The sequence below is a fragment of the Erythrolamprus reginae genome, chromosome 2 (assembly GCF_031021105.1).
Source record: "Erythrolamprus reginae isolate rEryReg1 chromosome 2, rEryReg1.hap1, whole genome shotgun sequence".
In the NCBI taxonomy this organism is placed as follows: Eukaryota; Metazoa; Chordata; class Lepidosauria; order Squamata; family Dipsadidae; genus Erythrolamprus; species Erythrolamprus reginae.
Genome location: NC_091951.1, coordinates 13,117,796 through 13,144,450, shown reverse-complemented (window position 1 = coordinate 13,144,450; position 26,655 = coordinate 13,117,796). Strand labels below are relative to the sequence as shown.

The 26,655-nt window shown below is 48.6% G+C and overlaps 1 protein-coding gene across 1 annotated transcript; it reads right to left on the bottom strand.

Annotated features, from left to right (window-relative positions):
• Positions 1-5,634: 5,634 nt before the first annotated feature.
• Positions 5,635-19,015, bottom strand: LOC139159731 (major histocompatibility complex class I-related gene protein-like). The gene is made up of 9 exons (XM_070737089.1): positions 18,849-19,015; positions 15,298-15,573; positions 12,736-13,011; positions 11,050-11,331; positions 10,316-10,426; positions 9,368-9,400; positions 8,308-8,340; positions 6,720-6,757; positions 5,635-6,452 (listed from the first exon to the last, which is right to left on the bottom strand). The coding sequence occupies exons 1-8, from the start codon at positions 18,916-18,918 to the stop codon at positions 6,738-6,740; spliced, it is 1,101 nt and encodes a 366-aa protein (XP_070593190.1). The 5' UTR covers positions 18,919-19,015; the 3' UTR covers positions 5,635-6,452; positions 6,720-6,737.
• Positions 19,016-26,655: the final 7,640 nt, after the last annotated feature.

The window sequence follows — 26,655 nt, the reverse complement described above, 5'->3', positions numbered from 1 at the left end:
GGGTTGCAGGGAGCATCCCCTCGCCGCTCCCGGCAATGTTTCTCGGCAGGGGAGGCCAACTCCGCGGCGACACGGACGCTCGGCTGGCTGGCTAAAGGCAGGTCAAGGGGTGGATGGGCAGTCAAAAAGGGTGAGCGGCCGCCGCTGTGCCCTCCTTCGCCCGCCTCCTTTCCGGCAGCTCCCTGCGCGCCCCTCGCCTTCGCTCGCCGCGGCGCCACCGCCTCTTCCCCTGCCGAGGCTCAGCTGCAAGCGGCCAGCGAGGCCGCTCGGCTCCGAGGCGAGCGGAAAGGAGGCGGGCAAAGGAGGGCGCAGCTTCGGCCGCTCGCCTCGGAGCCGAGCGGCCTCGCTGGCCGCTTGCAGCTGAGCCTCGGCAGGGGAAGAGGCGGTGGCGCCGCGGCGAGCGAAGGCGAGGGGCGCGCAGGGAGCTGCCGGAAAGGAGGCTGGTGAAGGAGGGCGCAGCTCCGGCCGCTCGCCTCGGAGCCACTCGGCCTCGCTGGCCGCTTGCAGCTGAGCCTCGGCAGGGGAAGCGGCCAGCGAGGCCGATCGGCTCTGAGGTGAGCGGCCGGAGCTGCGCCCTCCTTCACCAGCCTCCTTTCCGGCAGCTCCCTGCGCGCCCCTCGCCTTCGCTCGCCGCGGCGCCACCGCCTCTTCCCCTGCCGAGGCTCAGCTGCAAGCGGCCAGCGAGGCCGCTCGGCTCCGAGGCGAGCGGAAAGGAGGCGGGCAAAGGAGGGCGCAGCTTCGGCCGCTCGCCTCGGAGCCGATCGGCCTCGCTGGCCGCTTGCAGCTGAGCCTCGGCAGGGGAAGAGGCGGTGGCGCCGCGGCGAGCGAAGGCGAGGGGCGCGCGGGGAGCTTGGAAGCAATGTCATCGCCCCCCCCCCCCGCAATACCGTTTATCTACCGTGTTTCCCCGAAAGTAAGACATATGTCTTACTTTCGGGGTATGGCTTATATAAGCCGACCCCCCTGAAACCCCCCATATGTCTTACAATCGGGGGGGTCTTACTATCGGGGAAACACGGTATGAATGATAAATGGATGAATGTTTTTTTAATATTAGAATTTTAAACTTTGTACTTGGTTTTATTTTTGTATGCTGCCTTGAGTCCTTCAAAAGTGGGTGGCTTATAAATCGAAATAAACAAATAAATGGAGGAGGGGATAGGGAGAGGAGATGAGAAGCGGAGAGGAGAAGGAAGACTAGAGAGGAGGAGGAGAGGAGCAGAGAGGGGGATGGGGGAGAGAAGAGGGGGAGGAAAGGGGGAGGGGGAGGGGAGGAGGAGTGAAGGGAGCAAAGGGGAGGAGGGGAGGACCAAGAGGGGAGAGGTAAAGAGGAGGAGGGAGAGGAAGAGGGGGAAGGAGTGGAGAGGAGGGGAGTGAAGGGGAAATGAGTGGGAGAAGAAGGGAAGGAGAGAGGGGAGGAAGAGGAGGAGTGGAGGAGCAGAGAGAAGAGGAGAGAAGGGAAGTGGCGAGGAGGAGGAAAAGACAAGAGGGGAGAGGAGGACCTGGAGGAGGGGAGAGCCGGGGTGGCGCAGCAGGTAGAGTGCTGTACTGCAGGCCACTGAAGCTGACTGTAGATCTGAAGTTCAGCAGTTCAAATCTCATCACCTGCTCAAGATTGACTCAGCCTTCCATCCTTCCAAGGTGGGTAAAATGAGGACCCGGATTGTGGGGCCAATAGGGTGGCTCTGTTAAAAAGTGCTATTGCTAACATGTTGTAAGCCGCCCTGAGTCTAAGGAGAAGGGCGGCATAAAAATTGAATGAATGAATAAATAAATAAATATTGTAGCAGAAAATAAAAATAATAGAATGGGTTTTTAGGTCTCAATTTGGAAAAGGGAGTTCATCTAGTAGGGCAGAGTGGCCAAAAGTGTGGACCCCACACAACCTATGGACTCGTCCCTTATGGGCCCTAGAGAGACGGGGTGAGTTTTAGGAGGGGGGAGAGTTACAGGCCTTTGTAGAAGGAGAAGAGGGCTTGTCCAACTGCTTCCTGTTTTGGGAGATTGTAAATAACAAGATATTTTACCTTCCTTGTTGCTCAGACACTTCAATTTCTCTGAGAATCTCCATGGACATTTAAGAGGTGTAGACTTCAGCTCCCAGAATTCCCCACTAACCATCCAGTCTCCAGCAACTCAAACTCTCCATTAAATGGAGAGATTGGAGGCAATATTGACTGCTGCGAAGAGAAATTGTTTCTCTCTTTTGCATTACTTTTATCTATAGATGCTGGGGATGCCACAATGGTCATAGTGTGAAAAAATGAACACAAGTCACTTTTTTCAGTGCCGTTGTAACTTTGAACGGTCCCTAAGTGAACTGTTGTAAGTCAAGGACTTCCTGTGCAAGAAGAAACCGCTTCAAAACAAGAATGTGTGGCTGCCTTCGAGACTTGTGCCTGCCAGTGCCTTCCTCTTGAATACAGGGAGTCCTGGACTTACGGCCACCATTGAGCCCAAAATTTCCACTGCTAAGCGAGACATTTGTTAAGAGAATTTTGCCCCATTTTATGACCTTTCTGGGTACTGCAGTTAACTGAATCACTCCAACCATTAAATTAGTAGCATGGTCGTTAAGCGAATTTGGCTTCCCAATTGACTGCGTGCCAGGTCGCAAGAGGTGATCACGTGATCCCAGGATTCTACAACCGTCATAAATATGAACCAGTTGCCAAGAAAGTCTGAATTTTGCTTGTGCGTCCATGTGGATGCTGCAAGGGTCATAAGTGTGAAAAATGGTCATAAGTCATTTTTTCAGTGCGGTTGTAATATTAGTCACTAAAAAACGTTTGCAAATCAAGAACTACCAGTAAATGTCACCTTTGCTTCAAGCACAGGCACTCCTCTACTTACAACAGTTCACTTAATGACCATTCAAAGTTACAACGGCCCTGAAAAAAATGACATGAGCATTTTTCACCATTATGACTGTTGCTTTAATGACCATTGTTGCCACATCCCCATGATCACAGTATCAAAATTCAGATGACTCATATTTATGATGACTGCAGTGTCCTGGAGTCACGTGATCTGCTCTTGTGACCACCTGACAAGCAAAGTCCAGGGGAGCCGTGGTGGCGCAGTGGTTAGAGTGCCGCACTACAGGCTACTTCAACTAACTGTTTCTGCTAACTGCTAGCTGTAGTTCAGCGGTTCAAATCTCACCACCGGCTCAAGGTTGACTCAGCCTTCCATCCTTTTCAGGTGGGTAAAGTGAGGACCCAGATTGTTGGGGGCAAGAGGCTGATTCTGGAAACCGCTTAGAGTGGGCTGTAAAAGCACTGTGAAGCCGGTATACAAGTCTAAATGCTATTGCTATTCGCCTTACAACTGGGTTACTATCTTAACAACTGCAATGATTCATTTAACAACTCTGACAAAAACAGTTGTAAAATGGCACAACCTCATTTAACAAGTATCAACAAAATCAATATTGGGCTCAATTATGTTCATAATTTGAGGACTACCTGGTAATGAAGCGTCTGCAGGAAAGCCACCAGGCTCAGAGAGCGACCAAGGACCCCACAGCTGTGACCCTGCTTAGCATCCAGAGGGCCCCAATAAAGGAGAATACGGGTCGTCCTGGAGAGTGGATGTTTTTCAGAATTCACATTCCTCACTCTCACGTCCATTACACCCACACCCGGGTCCTATCTCCACATATGTGCCTTCCTCTGACACACACACACACACACCAGCCTCATCCATACACACGGTCCATCCATCAACAAATGCACGGAGATCCTTGTGAGGAAATTAAATTGGTCATTCAAACAGGACTTTTAAGTCTTGCCCTAGAGCTTGATGGTCAAAACCGAGTAGCCAGCTGTATTCCTCCCTTTGCAGATGCTCTCGTGTCTTAAAGTTGCTGCTCCTTCCTTTTCCTCCCACAGGAGGGGATGAGGCGGGACTTGAACTCACTCCTGGTTTCTAGCCTGGTACAGATAATCCTCGATTTACGATCCGAATTAAGCTCAACATTTCTGTTAAGTGAAATTTTTGTTCAGTGAGTTTTGCCCCGTTTTACGACTTTTCTTGCCATCGTTGTTAAGTGAATCACTGAGATTGTTAAGTTAGTAACACAGTTGTTAAGTGAAGCTGGCTTCCCCATTGTCTGTACTCGTCCAAAGGACACAGCAGGGGGTCACGTGATTCCGGGACATTGCAACCGTCATAAATCTAAACCAGTTGCTAAGCGTCCAAATGTTGATCAGGTGACCACAGGAATGCTGCAATGGACATAAGTGTGAAAAATAGTCACGCTCATAAGCAGCGCTGGGCTACTAGCCGGAAGGCTAAATTGGGATTGCGCAACCAGCGCGATATTGCTCCTGTACATGAAGAGGTAGCAAAATCGTGCACAGAGTCGCAGGTGCGCCCGTGTTTTGGCCTGCGCAGAAGCAAAAAAAACCCTCACCGAAACAAGGGCGCACCTGCAACTCCGTGTGCGATTTTGCTACCTCCATAGATGCAGAAGCAAAATCGCGCTGGCCCCGCAAGCACCTACGAGCCGCAGCAGCGAGCCCAATTTAGCGTTCCGGCTACTAACGGTCACTAAATGAACTGTTGTAAGTCAAGGACTCCCTGTAGACTAAATTGAATGCATTTGTGGCTGACTGGTTTATCCTTGGTGCTCATGTTTCTTTTGTGCATTATATTTATCGTTCTTTTGTTTTTGTATTGATATTTGTATTGTTGGCTGACCAGAGCCTCTTATTTTATTTTTATTTATTTTATTAATTCGATTTCTAGGCTGCCCTCCTCTTGAGAGCTATCTGAGCTCATATATTCGAATTAAGAAATACATTTCTAAAACTTTTGAATCAGTAGAAAAGGCAAAAATAGACATTGAATTCCTTTAAAATTTTATTCATTTTATTATTATGTGGACATATGCTTTCAGGTTTACTTTTTAAGCTTTCAAAGATGGCTAGTCCAGAGGGAGGGGGAGGACAGACCTCCCCCTTTTCTCTCCTTCCCCCCAAAGCCTCCCCTGTAATATGGGGGACAGCTTTCCCATCAATTGGGGGTCCTCCCACTCTTGGGAATCAGATCACCGCATCCTATTCCTTTCTTCTATTCCTATATCTCTTCTTCTATTCTTTCATTGATGTATTTTACTATGTGTATATAGATAGATAGATATATACCCACTAAAACTCTCATTGTATATTGGACAAAATAAATAAATAAAAATAAGTCATATGGGGCAGCTGAAGAGCCCAGACCGGATCTCTCAGAAGCAGGAGAAGCTGCTCTGGTTGGTCACTGAACTCCTGTCTCCCAAGGGCCCCTGGATGAGGCTCAGAGACCAGTCACTCGGCCAACAGCCTCAGGGAAAGTGGATCTGAGGGGAAAGCAGCCTCTGTTGCTGCCACTACCAGGCCGAGACCAAGCAGCCATTTTACACAAAATCGCCTTCCTAATGGTAGAGAAGCATCTGGACCCTGGAACAAAATGGCTGCCCCCTCCCCAAAGGAGCCCACAGGAAGTGCATCAGTTCCTGCTCCTCCCAGGTTTTGCCTTGGTTCCTCCCCTTCCTCCCACTCAAAGTGAAATTGGAGTCGGGGTTTCTGATCAACAAGAAGAGCAAAATCCCTCCTAATTTCAACCTCCTCAGACATCCAACTCAGGTAAGAGGAAAAATCATTTATTTTTGGCAAACAATTTCGGATAAATTACAATATATGTGGAGGTAGTAGCCTGACAGTGCAATTGATCTCATGTTCCATTATTCTAAACCATGAAAATCCATAAATGGCAATCTATAAAAATATCAGTGTCAAATGCTAGACTCGGTATATTGATATTTGATCATTATTATCAAAATTTAATTTGATAATAATTAATAATGGACTATTAAGTGTGCAACAATCAGTTAAAAATACATCAACTATTTTATTAATAAAAATTTCTAAAATGCACACTTCAAGCAATAGTTTCATTGAAGATTACATTAAATAAATAAAACCAACAAGGAAAAAAGAAAAGTAACCTCCACCTTTATCTCCCAAAAGCATCATGAAAATTAACAACTTAAAAATTTCTCTTAAAGTAAAACCAAGAAACTCTTCATCCTATTCCTCATCCCATTCTCTATAAATGCATCTCTAAAACCTGATCTTCAACCTCCAATCTCTGTCCACTAATCAGCAAAAGCCCATTAAGGGGGTTACGCAATTTACGGTACCTACTATAAACTATTACGTACAAAATCCAATTTGAAATCTTTTCATCCAACAATTAGTAACACATAATACTGTATATTCTTTTCTCCTCTGCTCCTCAATCATGATTTTAAAAGGTCACTGATTCAATGATAAAAGCAATGATGAAAGACCCCAAAATCTGTCCTGGTTCCAGCATGCAGGAAGGGTCACCTAAGAGTCCGGCCCAATGCAGGAGAAGGCAGATCCATCTTCCTTCCTCTCTCTTTATGCTGGGAGTGTCCACTACGAAGAGGAGGGAGAAAGTGTCCAAGGGTTAGTTGGATCCAGACAGTCACAGAGCCTGAGAGCTGCCAGAGGATCAGAGTTTGGGGGCAGGAACGCCCCTCCCCCGAGCCCTTTCCCCTAAATCCCTCCCCTTCCAGTGTTTGCGAATAGGAGAGAGAAGAGGGACTTCCATAGTATCTTCACCCCCACTTGGTCCTTGGACTCCAAATCTCTCCCCTCCCTTCCTCCCTCTCCCCCCCCCACGCCCCCCACCACTCCACTCACCTGCAAGGGGGGGGGCTGCTAAATGGCCTGGTTGCTCCCTGGATTGGAGATAAAGACACAGAATGAATCAATGTCTTGTCCTGTGAGGAGGACAAATCTCTCTCTTCACCATTAAACCTCTTCAGCTTCACAAACGTCTCAGAGGATGTAAAACTTTTTATTAATTAATTAAGCTTCCACCCCAAATATCCCATTAAGGTGACTCTAGGCAGCTCACAGTAAAATTCAATAAACCGCCATGTAGAACATTTAAATCAATAAATAAAAACCAGATTCCCCCATCAGATCATGTTGCCTTTGGTCTGACAACAAGATCATGTCCTGTGTGTGATTGTGGTCTTGAATCAGACCCAGGACGATATGGGGGAGACCCACAGACACCAGGGAGGCCATGAACTCCTGGGCTGCTTCCGAGGCCAAACCCAGGGATGGCCGGTTGAAGTCTCCCAGGAGACTCATAATCCTGGGCAACTCCATGCCAACCCTGAGATGGTCCCCAGCAGCTGAGGCAGGGAGGTGGCCATGCATCAGAGAGGCTGGTACAGTAGCAACAGGCCCAACTGGTCCTGTGAGCCCAAAGTCAGAAACAAGGAGTCACAACCAGAAACCTGGGAAGCAAAAGTATAGTCTGGAGGACAGAAGGGAATGGGGGGACATGATCGAAACATTAAAATATCTGAAAGGGTTAAATAAGGTTCAGGGGGGAAGTGTTTTTAATAGGAAAGTGAACACAAGAACAAGGGGGCACAATCTGAAGTTAGTTGGGGGAAAGATCAAAGGCAACATGAGAAAATATTATTTTACTGAAAGAGTAGTAGATGCTTGGAACAATCTTCCACCAGACATGGTAAATCCACAGTGACTGAATTTAAACCTGCCTGGGATAAACATATATCCATCCTAAGATAAAATACAGAAAATAGTATAAGGGCAGACTAGATGGACCATGAAATCTTTTTCTGCTGTCAATCTTCTATGTTTCAAAAGCCCAAGTGCGAGAAGAGATTCTCAGATGACCACTGAACCCCACTTCCTCTGCCCTGGACTCTCAGTTGGGGCCAAACATTAAACCCAGATGAGGACATCTCTGAGAGAAGGACAGCCCCCCTTCCAGAGTCAGCCAGGTCTCAGCTATGCCACCAGAAGAGTCTCTAACCACTAGGGATCATGGCATTGCCAGTGGTTTCTCTATTTCCCCTCAAAGACTTGAGGGCTTTTTCCTCCAATGGGGGCCAAGGCTCCACCATGCAGACTCCGGGCTGCCTCCCCTGCCTGAATCCAACAGGGAGAGTTTCCCTTCTCTTCTGCAGAATGAACCAATGAGAGGAGAGAGGATTTTGTGACACCCAGCCAGCTCTCAGGCCTATGGCAGGACTCGAACTCATGCCCTGATCTGGTGCCCTCACCACTAAGCCAAAGGGGCTCCAATTATTATTCCACCAGAAGGAGACTCAGAGGGCCCCCAGGAAGGATGAATTGGGGGAGAGGCTTAAAAAAGTGGTGGCCTTTCCCTCTTTCCATCCCCCCAAAGTCTTGCAAAGAGACCGAATGGCTGAGGCAGCAGCAGGAGTCGCTCCCTCCCACTTACCCTGGTCTGAACTGCTGGATCCTTTGTCACTTGCTGGAAAAAAAGGAAAGAAAAAGAGGGTGAGAAAGTCTCTCTCTTGGCTTAGAGGTGGAGAAGCTCAGCTCTTTCTGACCCCAGCTCCCTCCCTCCTTTTCCCTCTCCCTCCCTTTCTTTCTCCCTCCCTCCTTTTCCCTCCCCCTCCCTTTCTCCCTCCCTCCCTTTCTCCCTCCCTCCTTTTCCCTCTCCCTCCTTTTCCCTCTCCCTTTCTCCCTCCCTTTCTCCCTCCCTCCCTTTCTCCCTCCCTCCTTTTCCCTCTCCCTCCTTTTCCCTCTCCCTCCTTTTTCCTCCCCCTCCCTTTCTCCCTCCCTCCTTTCCCCTCCCCCTCCCTTTCTCTCTCCCTCCTTTTCCCTCTCCCTCCCTTTCTCTCTCCCTCCCTCCTTTTCCCTCCCCCTCCCTTTCTCTCTCTCACACACAATCAAAGACTCACAAATACATGGAGAGAGTTTGGACCAAACTGCTTTGACTAAAAGACATCGGAAATAATTCTTAAAATTTGTATGTATTTCACACAAAGCCAGAAGGCAGAGCTGACCTAAAAAGATACAGATGGATCCAAAGTTTCTTTTTGTAACTAGTTCTTACTTAGAGAGCCTTTGGGATGGAAGACCAAGAGGAGATCCAGCTGGCATCCCCCAAAGCTCCTTTTCCCTCAATATGACCCCTATTGACATCTAATTTTATGGAGCTTCTGACTCTCATTTGGCCAAGCCTTTCCCTTCTGCCTACTTGGGAAACAGAGCATGTTCTCAGTCAGAGGGACCTTCCACCAGCTGGATCTTCTGACCTTCTTGAAGGTTCCTTCTCCCAGATGTTTCTCCTTGAGGACTCCACTCCCTAGAACAGCCTGGCTGTACGGAAAAGGGGGCCCATCTTCCCCAGACAGGTTATTAGGAGGAAGAGGAAGATAGCACATACAAGGATACACACACACACATACACACACAGACCCCCTCAAGTGATGGAGCCTTTGGTCCCTGCTCTAAGTTGGAGATTACATCGAAAGAGGAAAAAAATCACTCACTTGATGCTGCTCTGTAGCCATCCTGATGTCTCTCTGCAAGGACAAAAACCAGTGAGAGCTCAAAAGAATAAACCAGAGATATATATAATAAATGTTTGTTTATAATTCCCTTCTAACAAAAGGCATAATAACACTATAGCAAGAGCACTTTTTGACAGAGCCGCCCTATTGCCCCCACAATCTAGGTCCTCATTTTCCCCACCTGGGAAGGATGGAAGCAGTGAAGGGCTACCAACGTTTTTACTACCACACTGTGGGCGTGGCTTATGCAGGACACCCAGCATTTTCTTTCAGCATCTTTGATTGCAAATTGGGTGCTCTGGGGTGGAGCTCCGGTTTTGCTACCCCACTGCATTCCCCCACAACTGCATGGAAGGCTGAGTTAACTTTCAGCCAGTGATGAGATTTGAACCGCTGACCTACAGATCTAGCAATCAGCTTTAGTGGCCTGCAGTACTGCACTCTACCCACTGCGACACCTTGGATCTTCTACGGAGAGATCATCCAAACTCTGTCTCCATAGAAGATATTTCACAGTCACTTTGTCCCATCAATAAAGACAGAAATATGTTCAATATACAAATGTGTCTCCTGATTTGCCCCAAGAGAGACCTGCTGCCTCCGAGATGGATGGAGGGGAATTGGGGGAAGCAGCTGGGAGGGGAGGGAGGTTCCCATGGAAATCCTTCTCTGCTGCTCTTTGGTCAAAGCCTTTGAGGGGGACAGAGGAACTGGGAGGCCTCTTCCCAACTCAGAAGAACCTCAGACTGCCTGAATCTCAGACTCAGCTGAACCGAGACTGGAGTCCCAGAAAGGCTGAGATCTCAGATGCTCCCCAAGAGGGCTGGGACAACAGCACAGAAGGAGGCCCAGAAGGAGCTCCCCAAAGGGAAAGACTTGGTGGGGGGATCTCCCCTTCTTCCTTCCACCCCCACCAAAAATACTTACTGATGAATATCACGATCCCAGCAATACCAGCAAACACACCCACCACAACCAGAGCAGCGACAACACAGCCGATAATGATGAACCAAAGGTTGGATTTTGAATCGGTGGGTTCTGAATTGGGAGAAAGAGCAATTAAATTTGATTATTTTCTGCATCATGGTGACAATCATCAATTTAAAAAATGGAATTTCAATTTGAATTTTGAAACTTTGGAAATCTGGTGTACATTTGGGACACTTCTGAGCATATACAGAGTTCTTTGAGAGGGGGCTTTTTTCCTTGGGCTTTATGCTGAGCTCAGACTTGGGAGCCACTTTTCTGACTCCTGATGTCCATCAGTCCAGCCAAAATCTGCCTTCAGAAAAGGGGCTACCAGACTCCTCCTGATTCTTACACTTTACGAATTGTAAACAAAAGCAAATCTATTTCTGGTGCTCAGTGTAACTGCTGCTTTTCTGCTGGGAGGAAGAACCAGGGGAGGCCTAAGAGAGGATCTAAGGGCCTTTCATCAGGATCAGCCAAGTATTGTGATGGGATTCTGTAGTTTCCTTTCTATCACCTGAAGTCAGTTCTAGGGTCTGGTCCCTGCAACTTCACCAACCTCAAACACTGGAAAAACCAATGGATGAAAGCTCAGGTATGTTCACATCTGGACACACCTGGGGTCAGATTTCTCTCCCATCCCCCTCCAGGCTGCCAAAGAGCCCGGCCTTTCCCTCCCTGCAGCCTCTCACCCTTCAGTTCCAAGTCCAAAGGATCCTGCAGGCCGTCATGCTCCACATGGCACCGATAGCGGCCCCTCTCTTTGGGGTCGATCTGGACACTGATCCAGTAGTGGTAGGTCCCATCCGCGTTGGGGGCCAGAAACCCATGGAAGGTGTCCTGCAGCCAGACCTCTCCGTCCCTCGTCCAGGAGGCATCGATCTCCCTGGGGTAGAAGCCGTGGACCCGGCAGACGTGGGTCTCCATCCCACCCTCCACCTCCGTCCTGCTGCTCACTGTCACCACTGGAGTCTCTGCGGAAACACCGGAATTGACTCTGAGCCCCTCCAGAGACTGAAAGGTGGGTGAGAAAATCAGGGGCAGGAAACTCTCCCCCTATTTCCCCCTCCACACCTGAAGCATCTCAAGGGGTTTTGGGAAATGCTCCGAATCTGGAAAACGCTCAACCACAAGAACTCCTGATTTTGAGTCCTTCCCAGGGACTCAGCCTGAAAAACCTCCGGCAGCAAATTGAGGGTCCAAGGAAAATCCTCTCTGTCTGCTTTGACCTCTGGCTGATCTTGGGCTGCTCCCTTCAGGGGAGGGAGAGTGGAGATGGTCTCTTAGGTTCCCTCTCAAAACAGCCACAACACAGAAGATTCTCTCTACTTTCTGCATCCTCTTCTGCTCTCCTGAATCTGAGGCTGCTCCAGGCCTCTTTCCAAGGGACACAACCCCAATTTTGAGGGGAAGAGAGATCAAAGGGAATCTCACACGGATCAATTTGGAAAAGAGATTTTGTCTCTGAAAAGGGGGAGGGGGCAGAGAGAGAATGATGTCAATAGGAAGAGAGAGAGGGTCCTCTTCCCCAAGAACGGAGGGGCTGTTGGTGATAATCAGTGGGGGGGATTCCCCCATTGATCTTAATCTCATGCAGGTAATTCTGGAGGGATCAAGGACTCCAGGGGGGAAGGGAGAAACCAAGGGGGGAGGGGTGTTCTAGATGGTAAATTAATAAAAAGTCCTAGGGAGAGATTATAATGTGAGTCCCCCTGTGGGGTGAGGGGTGTTCCTGAAGGTGGGGAGGGGGTTGTTTTGAGAAACACTGACTGAGAATTGAGGGAACCTGTTTGAGGCTTAAGAGAAAGATTGACAGAAACTTTGCTTCCCCCTGAGCCCCCCCCCCCCCGGAAAGAAATGTACCCGCCCCCATCCATGGCCCTTTTGCCGAAGTGGGGACACTGATAATGTCTTCTTAATGGTAGAAGTGGAGCCCCCTAGTGGTGGGGGTGGCAGGTGCATCATCAGGTGCAAGGCAGGGAAGGAGCCCCCTATGGGATGTGGGGAGAAGTAGAGTTAATGGGGGGAAACTAAGGCTGCCCACCACTCTCAACTACAGTTTGGCTAATGGGGGTTTCACTGAATGGCCCCAAATGGTTCCCTCATTGTGGGCAGTGAACTGGACACCCTCAAAGGCTTTTCCTGCCTGACCCACCCAGACACCTGCCAGGCAGAGGCTGCATTTCCTGGTCCACTGAATGGCTGCCTGGTAGTGAGAACCAATCAGGGCTTCCCGTGTCCTGGAGAGAGGCTGGAGGGGGGGGCAGGATTCCCACCAGGGAGAAAACAGGCTGTAGAACAGGGACTCAAAGGGGCTGAATGTGTCCAAGAGATCCGGCCATAAAGGAGGAAAGTCCAGTCTCCATTCAGATGCTCACCTGTCCTCAGCAGCGTCTCATTCCCATAGGACAGGAACTTCTCCAGCCACTCAATGCAGGTTTCCTCCAGGTAGCCCTTCCAATACTGATTATATCCTGGTAAACCATCCCATTTCCTCTGGCTGATCTGGGCCTGGGGGTCGGGAGCCACCCAAGCGAGGGTCTCCTTGTCGAAGGTGATGAAGGTCCTCCCATCATAGCCATGCTGTTCAAACCCTCCTTTCCTCCCGTCTCTCCGGAGCTCACAGCCATACATCCTCTGCAATGTGTGCAGGCCTGAAAGTCAAGACAGGAGGATGGTTTCTGGAGTCCTGAAGAGAGACAGAGCTGCCCCTCTTCCTGCCAGGACTTTGACAGAGGCACTGACAACCCCATTTCCTCCCCAGAGTCTAAGGGAAATGAAGCCCCCATCACTAACCTCACTTCCCCCCTCCCTCCCCCTCCCTCCCCCTCCCTCCCTGCATTCCCCTCCCCCCAGGACGGAGCCCCTGAACCTTCCCAGGAAAAGGGAATCTGGAAAAGGCAGCAGAGGATCCCAAGGGAGACGGAGAGAAGGAGGAGGGGGAAAAGAAACAGAGGGACGGAGATCCTTCCATCTTTCTCTCTGCTGTTCCTCTGGGGGGAAAGGAAGGGATCCCAGAGAGGGAACAGGAGCCTGGATCTGCGGCTGCAAAGAGGGACTGAGAATCTGGTGGTCTCAAAGAGGATCTGATTGATCTACATAAAAGCTTGGAGGGATCCCTGTGACCATAAATGTTGGTCCATGTTCACAAATAGCATCAAGTCACAAGGGCCGGTTCCCACTTTGGGCTAACCAGAAACAAACCATGGTTTAGTGCAATGTGGGGATGAAGCCTTGAAGGGCCACAAAGGAATATTTTCCTCAGCAACAGCAGCAAGTGGCCCAGTCTGATCTGGACACCCGAAGGGTTATTGGCCTTTGAAATGAGCTTGAAGTCCACAGTCTTTGCAAGGCCCTGGAGAAGATATTTAGACTTCAAGTGACCAGATTCTTGGATTTAAAAGAAAACTGAATGTTTGAAAAAACCACAAGGAAATCCTGAAATGTTTCCACTCCTGTTTGGGCTTGAGAGGGAGGAAGGACGCCAGGAACTCTCAAATCTAAGGGAAAAACCACCTGGAAGGACAGTTGAACTAAACTGACCAGTGTTTTCCCTCCCTTTCCCCACCCAGGAATGTCGGGTGAGGGGATCCTTTCTCTGCATCTTCTGCTCAGCCAGAGATCTTCCCTTTGGAGAAAGAGGAGGATCCTCCTGAGCTCCAGCCTGATCCTTCCTTGGAGAGGAGATTCCCTGATCCCCCCCTGGGGAAAATGGACTTTTATTTATTTTTCTTTGATTAGATTCCTTTTGCTCCTTTACTTTATGTTACCTTCTATTAGTTTTTATCTTTTGTTCAAAAGGTTTAATGCAAATTATTTTTAAAAGTTTGAAATGCAAATTGTATTGAGAACGCAAGAGAGGCTGATGTCCCAAAGCCTTTACATGAATCAAGGCAGAGCAACCACATCTGGAATACTGGGAGCAGTTGTGGCCCAAAGACCCCCAAAAGGAGAGGAGGGAGCTGGAGAAGGTCCAGAGGAGGCGACTCAGGCGAGGGGAGGGGGGAAGCAGCCCCCCTTTGAGGAAAGGTTGGGACATTTGGGGCTCTTTAGCCTGGAAAGGAGGCTCCCACTAGACACACAGGTCCTTTCAGCCCCTGCCCCCAAACAAGGTTCCTTGGAGGTGAATCTTGTCCCCCAAAGATGGCAGAAGGGGGGGCTGCTGAAGAAGGCCTCCCCCCTCCAGGGCAGCCCCACCAAGAGGGCAGGGCAGGAGTTCATCCTGAGGGACCAAGGATGGGAAGCCACAAAGGCTCTGAGAGACTCTGGAAGGGCCCCAAATGGAGGATCCTTTCTTCTCTGTCTTTCCCTCTCAAGATTGGGAGGGTCCTGGCCCTGTGCCCCCTCAAGAGCCCCCACCCCATTTGGGTCTTCCTGGCCCCTCCTTCCAACTGGAGGGTGAGCAGAAGCTCCTGGCACTTGGGGCCCCTCGTCCCTCCAAAAAGGGGGTGAAGGAAAGAGGGATCTGGTCATCCCAGGTGGATCTGCACTTGATCCCTAATTTCTCTGGGGTGGAAACAGAGAGAAGGAGGGGGACCTGCTTGCCCCAGAATTTAATTAGGATCCACTGCCTTTTTTTGGAGGGGGGAGACCTGTGATTCCCTTCCTCCCCCACAGCAGGAGATCCACCAAGGTCAGACCCTCCAACTTTCATGGGGGGGGAGGGGAGATTTCAGTCTCTTTACCTCATTTTATATCAATATCAACATTCAGAAAGACAGATGGATAAATTTAAACAAGTTTTCATTAACTGCAATTGGGAGAAAAGGACAAGGACAATTTATATGGATTTTTTAAAAAGAATAAATATATTAAAAAAGACTGTTTTAAAGGTGTGGAAGCAGCCTCTCCCTTTGAAGGACCCCCCCCCCTTTCTCCCCCCCTCTGGTTCCTGCGGAGGGGAATATGGGGCCGGAGGAGCCACCCGACCCATCACTCACCTTCGCTCTGATTGTAGCGATTCCTCAGAGTCTCCAGGCCTGCTCTGAATATCTGCTCAATGCCACGAGCCATCTGGGTGTTTCTGTCCCAGTACTGGGGATCCTCCTTCCCCACCTTCTCCATCCAGGAGACTCGAGGCTGCTCCCTCTGACTGTTGCTGTCGTAGTAGCTGAAGAGTTGATCATCCACATAACCCACAGTGACAAAGTGGGGCTGCCCCTGACTGGGCTCCGAGATGCCAGTGAAGAAATACTTCAGGGAGTGGGAGGAGGCGCCTGGAAGGGACCCAGAGGGGCAGAGTTAGGGGGCTTCAGTCAAGGACCCTGATGCTCTATGGGGCACAGAAGGCCCCATTCCCAGGTCTGGAAAGAAGGAAGAAGAAGAAGAGAAAATGAAGGGGGAAATGATAGAAGAGAGAAATAAAACAGAGGGTGGAAAGAGGGTGGGACCGAGAGGGAAAGGAGAATCTTCTGGAGGGTTGGAGGGGAGAGAGATTGGGGGGGGGAGGAAGGAAAAGCAGAGACAAAGAGAGCAGGACCCCCAAACTTTCTGTGCTCCCCTCCAATTGTCCCCCCCTTCCAGCAAGGCCTCCCTCCACCCCCTTCTGCATTGCTCAGTCTCTGCCCCAAGGAGGCTGCAGGGGCCCCACAGGAAGAAGGGGGGCTCCTTCCATAGAAACTCAAATTGAAGCATGAAACCCCATCTGGTCCCCCCAAGAGAAAGAAAAAAAACATTCTGACTTCACTGAGGCCCAACGTGGATTGTGAATAGGTGCAGATTTGAGGGGGGGGGTGTTATAAAATGGGGAGGGGGAGGGGGAATTGGGGTGAGACCAGAGGCCGTGGGATCCTTACAGGAAACCCAAACTGCTTCCCTGGGATTTATGGGGAGGCAAAGGGGGGAGCGAAGGGGGTCAGCAATGATGCAATGTAGCCCCCCTGGATCTTCCCCCTCGCCCCCCCCTGGGAAATTCCCCCTCTCATCCCAGAGTTCAGGCATCCGAACAGGGATTGGCTTTGAACCCGGGACTCAGTAGGGCTCAACCCCATACCTTGACCTATGGAGGCCCAGTGGATAGAATGCAGCATTGCAGGCTAATTCTGCCCACAGCCAGGAGTTCAATCCTGACCTGCTCAAGGTCAATTCCTTCCTAGTTCGATAAAATGAGGACCCAGATTGTTAGGCTGACATTTCCAACTGCTTTCATTGGATTTGAAGGCACTGTGAAGTGGAATACAGGTAGTCCTTCACTTCCAACAGTTCATTTAGTGACAGTTCGAAGTTACATCATCACTGAAAAAAGTAACTGATGGCCATTTTTCACACTTATGACCATTGTATCATCCCCACGTTCTTCACATGACCAAAATTCAAACACATGATGACTGCAGGGTTCTGGGTCATGTGACCCCCTTTTGCAACCTTCTGACAAGGAAACTCAATGGGGAAGGAGATTCACTTAAAAACCATGTTACTAGTTTAACCTGCAAGTGATTTGCTTAAAAAATGTGACAGGGAAAGTCATAAACTGAGGCAAAACGCACAAATTTCTCACTTAGCAACATCAATTCTGGGGTCAGTTATGGTTGCAAGTCAGGGACTAGGTATATAGGTCTAAGTGCTGGTGCTATTGCTGTGCCACAGAAAACCTGTGATTATCCCAAGAGAGAATAAATAATTATGGTCTGAAGCCATAATTCCCAGGTGCAAGAAAGGCACCAGATTTATTACGAATCTCACGTTCTCTGACACTTTTCCTCTTCAAGCAGATCCTGCACTTTGTGACCATAAAGAAGGGCAGAAATGCCCCTCAGCCAATTTGGGAGGACGGTGAGAATAGGAATAAGAATAAAATAGGATATAAAATGGAACAGAATAGAATTATTTATTGGCCAAGTGTGATTGGACACAGAAGGAATTTGTCTCCGGTGCAGAAGCTGTCGGTGATCTCAACTATCCACCAGCGACTCTCCAGGCTTAACTCAGAGTTTCTCTAACTCAGCCCCTTGGACTTCAGTGTGGACTTCAACTCCCAGAATTCCCCTCACCCCAGAAACTCCTGGGAAATCTCCAAGGCCCCTTTGTTGGTGTCTATTCTGAAAGCTCTCCAGAGGAAAAATTCTTCCAGAGCACCAAATATTTTAAAGATCACTTTCAGGATCATTCATGGGACTTATTTGGGCAGAACCTGCATCTACACAGGAAAAGGAAAGACTTCCACAATCCAGAGAAATAAACAGTCCCTCTGCCCATTCCCTCCAGTATGGTCTTCCAGTCCTTCCCAGTTCAAGGCAAAGGCCTGGGCCTCCTCCTTTCTGGGGATCCCCAGATCCACTTCCTTCTCTAGGGAGATTTCAGAATCCAAATGGATCAGATTGGACCCTCCGTGATCCAGAACCCGCTTCTTCCCCTTGTGGGGCTGAGCAATGAGCAAGGCTGAAGTCTGCCTGAGAGGAGAAACGTGTGAATGTAACTCACAACCCTGAATCCTCCTCAATTCAGAAATGACACGTGTGACTGTAACACAGGTTTGCATAGGTTTGGCATCCTCACAATCGTGAATGTGCCTCCAGTCAAGAACGGCTGGTGAGTTTGGGCCTGTCTGTGTCCAAGCAAGTGGCTCATTTCATGGTCCCCACCCAGAGGTCTTCTCTCCTTTTACCTCCAAGCAGCTTATTTCATCCTTAAATTCCTGCCAACCTTTTTTAATGTCTTTTGAAAAGTTCCGATATTGATAATTTCTCAGAGTAAACAGCCAGGAACACCCCAAGTTCCCAATGACTAAAGAATAAATAATACAATGTAATTTTTTTTTTAATTTTGCAAACTACCCCATGTTGGGAGGTTCTGAAATGGGAGAAGGAAGCTCTTGGGAGGCAAATCTCTGCCTGCCCCATCCCAAAAAAGCTCTGGGGATATTGGGGTTCATTTCAGGACCAAGTGGTGGTGGGGATCAGGAGAAAGTGACAATCAGGAAGGAGGAAGATTATTAAGAAGCCCTTCTCTCCAGACTCTTATCCTGCTGTATTTACAGGACAACTTTAACCCGTATTGATCCACTACACCAGCATCTGCCAAGACACGGATCCGATTAGAGAAACCAGCCGGGTCTTCCCAGCACCAGAAGCCCCAAAGAGCCCCAAAGCCCCTCCCAAGGCAGGAAAGAGGATCCAGGCGGAGGGGTTGGGCGAAGACAGAGAAGAAATTCGTGAACTGTTCTGATCACCAGCAAACGCCACTTTCCGACAACCTCCACTTGGGAGAGGGAAAGAACTGCTCTCGGGGAGCCCAAATAGACTTGACTGACCTCTGCAGGGCTAACCCTCGTCCTGTTCCCAGAGGGCTCTCCTGGGGGCGAGTGGGGGCGGAGGCAACTGAATGCACTCGAGGCCTCAACTCTTTGGGATCGAATCTCAAAGTGGCCAGAGGGGGGGAGGGGGATCGGACCAGAAAGAGGACCGAATCAGGATTCTATTTCTGGGAATCAACTTTTTTTGGGAAGAGGAGAGAAAAAGAGGCCGGAACCCCCGAAGGCCCCAGAGGGACTCACCATCGCAGCTGTCCCGGAGGGCGACCGCCAGCAGCACCAGAAGCCAGAAGGGCGCATTGCGCAGAGCCATCCTGCCCCGATCCTCAACCCCCACTCCGCTCTCCGGAAGAGTCGCAGGCAAACAAAGACTCGCCCCGTGTGACCAGCAACGCAACAATCCAGGAAAACGCGGCGATTGGGCAAGCTCAGCCAGTAGGGAAATAGTATCCCCATGTCATCGTTGTTGCTAGGCAGACGTCCAGACGCAACCGGCCGGAGAGGAAAGCGAAAGTTCTACCAGGAAATTCCCTTTCAGGGGTTCCGCCTCTTGGGGGGAGGGGCAGAACTGGGGGGAGGGGCTGGGAAAAGCGAGCGGATTCTCTGGGCCTGGGGGGGAGGGGCTCAGGAAAGGGGGAGTGGAGACCCTCGCAGTGGGTGATCAGGTGGAGCTGACAAAAAGCAATGCAGTCAACAGAGGAACAACAACATCAAGAGAAACCGAGAAAGGATCATCCTGGTTTATCCTGCACTAGTGAGGCCCCACACTTGGGATGCTGGTCCAGTTCTTGTCTCCACGATCCAAAAAAGATGCTGAGACCCTGGAGAGAGTGCAGAGAAGAGCAACAAAGATGATGAAGGAAGGTGAATGGGATGGAGAACCATTGGGAGAACTAGGGAGGCACAGAAGAATTTGGGGTTGGTGGGTGTATGTGTCCTAATAACTGTCTCCCAGCCCTTGAGGGGCTTCCCCAGAGAAGAAGGGATGGACCTCTTCTCCAAAGCACAAGGCAGCAGGACACGAAGCAACGGGTGGAAGCTTGTAAAAGAGAGATCCAACCCAGAAGGAAGGAGGAAATTTCCAACAGTGAGAACCATTAATCAGTGAAGTAACTGACATCCAGGAATTGTGAGAGCTCTATCAAAAACAGGCTGGAGATCTGTTAGACTGGGATGGTATTAGGTCTCCTGCCTGGATCGGAGGGTTGGACTAGCTGACCTCTGAGGTCCTTTCCAGTCCCTGTGTCTGTGTTTTACTTCAAACAGCCCCACAGTCACACGATCAATATTCAGAAATCCCTTGTGTTTATGACAATTGTGGTGTCCTGGGGTCACATGGATCAGCTTTTGTGACCTTTTGACCAGCAAAGTCAAGAGAGAAGCTAGAAGATCACTTAACAACTGGGTTGCAAACTTAATAAATGCAACAATTCACTTGACCACTCAGACAAAAAAAAAAGACCTTGAACAAATGCAGAGGGAGCCTTGGGGAGGAGGGGCAGGATCCCTGGTGTCAATTCTGGGCTACAATATGAAATGAATAGAAACAGAGAACAAGCCCCACTTCTTACTAGCACTGATGATGTTGCCTAGTTGGGTAATGAAACGTCTGTGTGAAAATAAAGCAATGAGGAGCCCTCCCAGAGGGGTTCCCAGAGTGCTGGTGGGGCAGGACGAGGCCCCCCCTGAATGGAAGATGCAGAGGGGGGTGGGGGCAGAGACTGAGTTGGGGGAAGCAATACAGGAACGAGCAGGTGAGTGAAAGCTTAGATGCCCCGACAAGCTCTAGGAAGCTCCTGTGCAGAGACAGGATCCCAAGCAGGCATTGTGTGTTGCCTGGCAGCTGTGTCCTGTCTGGTGGCACCGGGGTGGGACGGTCCGAGATATCGCCCTGGTGTGGTTCTGCCAGAGTTTATCCGTGATTCTCTGCAGGGCCCGTTTGCCCTCCTCCTGTTGGATCCTCCTTTCAGCTTCCGGCCACTGGACTGGCTGCTCTCACCACAGATCAAAGTCCCATGCAGCCAATCTGCCCCCCACCCCAGCTCCCAAGGGGAAGAGCATCCGACACTTGGGACCCTCCGGGGCAGCATCCTGAGAGGCCCAAAGGTCTTTCCCATCCCATGTGCACTAATCCTCCGATTTCTGGCATTTTTCCATGTTTCCTGACGACTCAAACTAATGGAATGAAGGGAAGGGACCTTAGAGGTCTTCTAGTCCAATCCTGTGGCTCAAGGAGAAAACCCTTTCAGACAAATGGCTCGAAATTACTCGAAAGTAACGACTGGAAGTAAGAGTCCGCTTTGGACGACACTCACATGAAACTGAGGAGTGCATGAGGATTATTACAACGTTTGTTGGCTCTTCTGGATAAATTAAAAAAGACTGAATTGGTGGAGGATGGATTTTTAATCGAGCTTTAAGATGTTTGAGAAACTGTCACCTAGGAGTAAGGAGGAAAGTGTAGAGAAAGGGTGAGGTTACGTGCTCTGACTTCCCCATCTGTAAAATGGGTATAATCATCACTCTTAAATTATACTTAATAGTGACATGAGAAGTCTGAGAACAGAGTGTCCTTCTAAGTGAGGCTTAGCAGTGCTGATTATGCCCTTTTTACAGGTGAGACGTCAGAGAACATGACCTCATTCTAAGTGATGCTTAATATCTAGTATAATATTTATGCTTCCATCTAAAAAGAGAAAGGAATCAGAATTGTTCAGGCTGCAATTAATTTACAATCGTAATTAATTTGCAATTAATTAATTAAATGAATTTGCAATTATTAAACCCACTGCTTTGGCAGCAAACTCCCCTGAACTACGGAAGGCTTAGTCGGAAGGAGGCGTGCACAGGTATTGCCTTGCAAAGGACAATTAGGAAAAAAAAAAAGCAGCAGCGGTTGGAAGGGAAAAAGCCGCAAGAAACACCCAGAACGGATGCAAGACTCTTGGTCTCGAGCGCAAGGACCCGACAACTCTACCCACAGAGAGCACGTGATGCACTGATGAGAGCCAATGGGATCCGCCGACCGACAGTTGCCTTTTCTGAGAAATCAAGTGGTAAAAAAGAAGCGCCGTTCTCGCAGTGGCCACGGGAGGCGCTGCCGCACTAGTAAAGCTTCCCACAGACAGGGCGGGGGTGGAGCGAAGGTTGAGTGACGGTTTGGCTGCTGAAAGGGTCGTTTGAGGTAGATTTCTTTCCCTTGTTTGGAGGCCAACTGTTAAGTGTCGGAATTCCTCAGCCGGGAGCTGTGCTGGCAGGTTGGGCTGAGAGAGAGACGAACGGGATCCAAGTCTCCCGATATTTTCCATGCCTAAAGGAGCCCGCTGAAGGCCCGGGGACAAATGGCGGCCTCTCTCTCCCTCTGACGCCGCCCGCCTTCCTCCCTTCCCAGGCACTCGGCGCTTCCTTCGCAACAAGGGAGGAAGCGACGTCTTGGCGGCCTTCACGTCTTCGCTCTCGGGTGGGACCAGACAGGAGTAACGGCTGACAGGACGCAAGGGGGGGGGGGGAGAACAGATGGGCCGGAGAACGGGCAGGGGAGGGGGAGGGAGAGGGCGGAGGGGAGGGGAAGGAAGGAGAGGAGAGCTGGAGAGGAGAAGGAGTGGAGGGGAGGAAGAGGGAATTGGGGAGAGAAAAGGAGGAGGGGAAGGGAAGAAAGAAGTGGAGAGGAGAACTAGGGAGGAGGAGGGGGAGAGGAAGAGTTGAGACAAAAGGAGAAGGGGAGAAGAGAGGAGGGGGAAGAGCAGAGGGGATGGAGGGGAGATTATTTACTGGACCATCTTCGGCCTCACACATCCCAGCGACTGATTAGATTGCACAGAGTCGGCCTTCTCCAGGTCCTGCCAGCTGAGCAATGTCCACTGGCAGGACTGTAGGGAAGGGCCTTCTCAGTGGCCGCTCTGGTCCTCTGGAATCAACTCCCCCCAGAGATTTGCACTGCCCCCATCCTCCTGGCCTTTCAAAAGGCTTTAAAACCTTGGCTTTGCCCATTGAGCAGCAACATTGTGCTCCGGCTAGTAGTATGAATGATAAATGGGTGAATGGGGTTTTTTTAATATTGAGGTTTTAAACTTTATGCTTGGTTTTATTGTTGTACGCTGCCTTGAGTCCGTCAAAAGAGGGTGGCTTATAAATCAAAATAAATAAACAAACAAACAAATAAATGGAGGAGAATACAGGGAGAGGAGAAGTGGAGAGAAGGAAGACTAGAGTGGAGGAGGAGAGGAGCAAAGAAGGGGAGGAGGGGAGAGAAGAGGGGAAGGGGAGGAGGGGAGAGGAGAAAGAAAATGGGGGGAGGAGAGGAGCAAGAGAAGAAGGAAAATGGATGGAGAGAAGGAGAGATGCAGGGAGTGGGGAAGAGGAGAAGAGAAGGGGAGGGAGGGGAGAGGAAAAGGGGAAGAGGACTAGAGAGGAAGAAAGGAAGGGGAAGGAGTGGAGAGTAAAGGAGTGGCAGAAGAGGGGGAAGGAGAGAGAGGAGAAAGAAGAGGGAGGGGAGGGAAGGAGCAGAGAGAAGAGGAGGAGGGAAGAGAAGGAAGAAGGGAAGTGGAGAGGAGGAGGAAAAGAGAAGAGGGGAGAGGAGGACCTGGAGGAGGGGAGAGCATAGCTATTGCAACAGAAAATAAAAAATTAGAATGGGGTTTTAGGTCTCAATTTGGAAAAGGGAGCTAATCTGCTAGGGCAGAGTGACAAAAAGTGTGGCCCCCACACAGCCCATGGACTCATCCCTTATGGGTTCTAGAGAGACGGGGTGAGTTTTAGGAGGGGGGGAGGGTTACAGGCCTTTGTAGAAGGAGAAGAGGGCTTGTCCAACTGCTTCCTGTTTGGGGAAGTTGGAAATAACAAAGGATTTTACCCTCCTTGTTGCTCAGAGACTTCAATTTCTCTGAGAATCTCCAGGGACATTTAAGAGATGTGGACTTCAGCTCCCAGAATTCCCCACTAACTATCCAGTCACCAGCAACTCAACCTCTCCGTTAAATGGAGCGACCGGAGGTAATATTGATTGCTGCGGAGGAAGAGAAGTTCTTTCTCTCTCTCTCTCTTTTGCATTACTTTTATCTATAGATGCTGGGGATGCCACAACAGTCGTAGTGTGAAAAAACAGTCACAAGTCACTTTTTTCAGTGCCGTTTTAACTTTGAAAAGTCGCTAAGTGAACTGTTGTAAGTCAAGGACTTCCTATACAAGAAGAAACCGCTTCAAAACAAGAATGTGTGGCTGCCTTCGACACTTGTGCCTGCCAGTGCCTTCCTCTTGAATACAGGCAGTCCTCGACTTACGGACACCATTGAGCCCAAAATTTCAGCTGCTAAGCGAGACATTTGTTAAGAGAATTTTGCCCCATTTTATGACCTTTCTGGGCACCGCCGTTAAGTGAATCACTCCAACCATTAAATTAGTAGCATGGTCGTTAAGCGAATTTGGCCTCCCAATTGACTGCATGTCAGAAGGTCGCAAGAGGTGATCACGTGATCCCAGGATTCTACAACCTAAATATGAACCACTTGCTAAGAAAGTCTGAACTTTGATTATGCGTCCATGGGGATGCTGCAAGGGTCATAAGTGTGAAAAATGGTCATAAGCCATTTTTTCAGTGTGGTTGTAATATTAGTCACTAAAAAACGTTTGCAAATCAAGAACTACCAGTAAATGTCACCTTTGCTTCAAGCACAGGCACTCCTCTACTTACAACAGTTCACTTAATGTCCATTCAAAGTTACAACGGCCCTGAAAAAAAAGACAGGACCATTTTTCACCATTATGACTGTTGCTTTAATGACCATTGTTGCCGCATCCCCATGGTCACAGTATCAAAATTCATAGGACTCGTATTTATGATGATTGCAGTGTCCTAGGGTCATGTGATCTGCTCTTGTGACCACCTGACAAGCAAAGTCCAGGGGAGCCGGTGTGGCGCAGTGGTTAGAGTGCCGCACTACAGGCTACTTCAACTAACTGTTTCTGCTAACTGCTAGCTGTAGTTCAGCGGTTCAAATCTCACCACCGGCTCAAGGTTGACTCAGCCTTCCATCCTTTTCAGGTGGGTAAAATGAGGACCCAGATTGTTGGGAGCAAGAGGCTGATTCTGGAAACCGCTTAGAGTGGGCTGTAAAAGCACTGTGAAGCCGGTATATAAGTCTAAATGCTATTGCTCTTCACCTTACAACTGGGTTACTATCTTAACAACTACAATGATTCATTTAATAACTCTGACAAAAAAAGTTGTAAAATGGCACAACCTCATTTAACAAGTATCAACAACATCAATATTGGGCTCAATTATGTTCATAATTCGAGGACTACCTGGTAATGAACCGTCTGCAGGAAAGCCACCAGGCTCAGAGAGCGACCAAGGACCCCACAGCTGTGACCCTGCTTAGCATCCAGAGGGCCCCAATAAAGGAGAATACGGGTCGTCCTGGAGAGTGGATGTTTTTCAGAATTCACATTCCTCACTCTCACGTCCACTACACCCACACCCGGGTCCTATCTCCCCACATGTGCCTTCCTCTGACACACACACACACACACCAGCCTCATCCGTACACACCGTCCATCCATCAACAAATGCACAGAGATAAATATGTCATTCAAACAGGATTTTAAGTCTTGCCCTAGAGCTTTGTGGTCAAAACCGAGTAGCCAGCTGTATTCTTCCCTTTGCAGATGCTCCCATGTCTTAAAGTTGCTGCTCCTTCCTTTTCCTCCCACAGGAGGGGATGAGGCGGGACTTGAACTCATTCCTTTATTTGTTTGTTTGTTTGTTTGTTTATTTAATTAATTTTATTTGTTTATTTGTTTAATATTTATTTACTTATTTATTTACTTATTTATTTACTTATTTACTTATTTACTTATTTATTTATTTATTAGATTTGTATGCCGCCCCTCTCCGTAGACTCGGGGCGGCTCACAACAACAATAAAACAATATACAGTACAACAAATTTAATAATTTAAAAGTCACTAAAAACCCCTTATTAAAAAACAAAAACATACACACAAACATACCATGCATAAACTGTCTAGGCCCATCATCTCTTAATTTTTCTAAAACCTATACTTTTTATTACTACCTATAAAACTGTGGATGAACCAGGTCATATTTCCCTAATGTTATTTATATTCTGTAATATAAAATAGCCTATACTAGTATAGGAATTTTTGGGTTTTAGCTTACACAACTATTTGGGGTGTATCAGGCTAGGGCAGTGTTTCCCAACCTTGGCAACTTGAAGATATTTGGACTTCAACTGGACTTCAAAGTTGAAGTCCAAATATCTTCAAGTTGCCAAGGTTGGGAAACAATGGGCTAGGGATTAGTCTGAAAGCTAATGTTATTTGGATAATTCCTGTTTATGCAAAGTGTTAATACACTATATTTTGCATGCTGTATGCAAATATGATCTTTTTGATAATGAGCTGAGAGAACCGAGGAAAACTTGAAAACTAAAACTAAGGACATAAAAAGATTACAAATATTTTAAAAATTGTTTCTTAAAGCAAACTTATGATGAATGAAAAGTCAGAAAACTTGGATCATACAGATAAAAGTCAAGCATTTAAAAAGCAGAAATCCAGAGAAATTGAAAACTATTTAATAAGGATCTTAATAAAACAAATTCTTCAAGGGGCAGGGGAGAAATAGTGGACAAGGGATGAAATATAGAAACATAAAGAAAAATCACAAAAGGAAGTAGGAATATCTTTAAAAATATTAAAAGGAAGAAAGAAGAGGGAAAAATCTTAAGGTTAGGGTTTTGTCCAAATAGGGCATAAAAGTGACTGGACAGAATAAAAGTGGCTAATATTTTTCCTCTTATTTCTACTTAAGAGAAGGGAGCTTCAACTAGTCAGAAGAGCAAAGTTCCACAAGCCTTCAAGACTCCATATTTGCATTCTTCCTCAGATGTGTTTGTCTTTGCCAGATTAGGGCTCTTTTCTTCTAAATGTAGCTGAATTTAGAGATATCCTATAAGGAGCAATAACCAACAGGGCAGCAGCAGCAACAGGGGTTCACTGATTTCTCTCTTCACTGGTTCCTTGGAAAA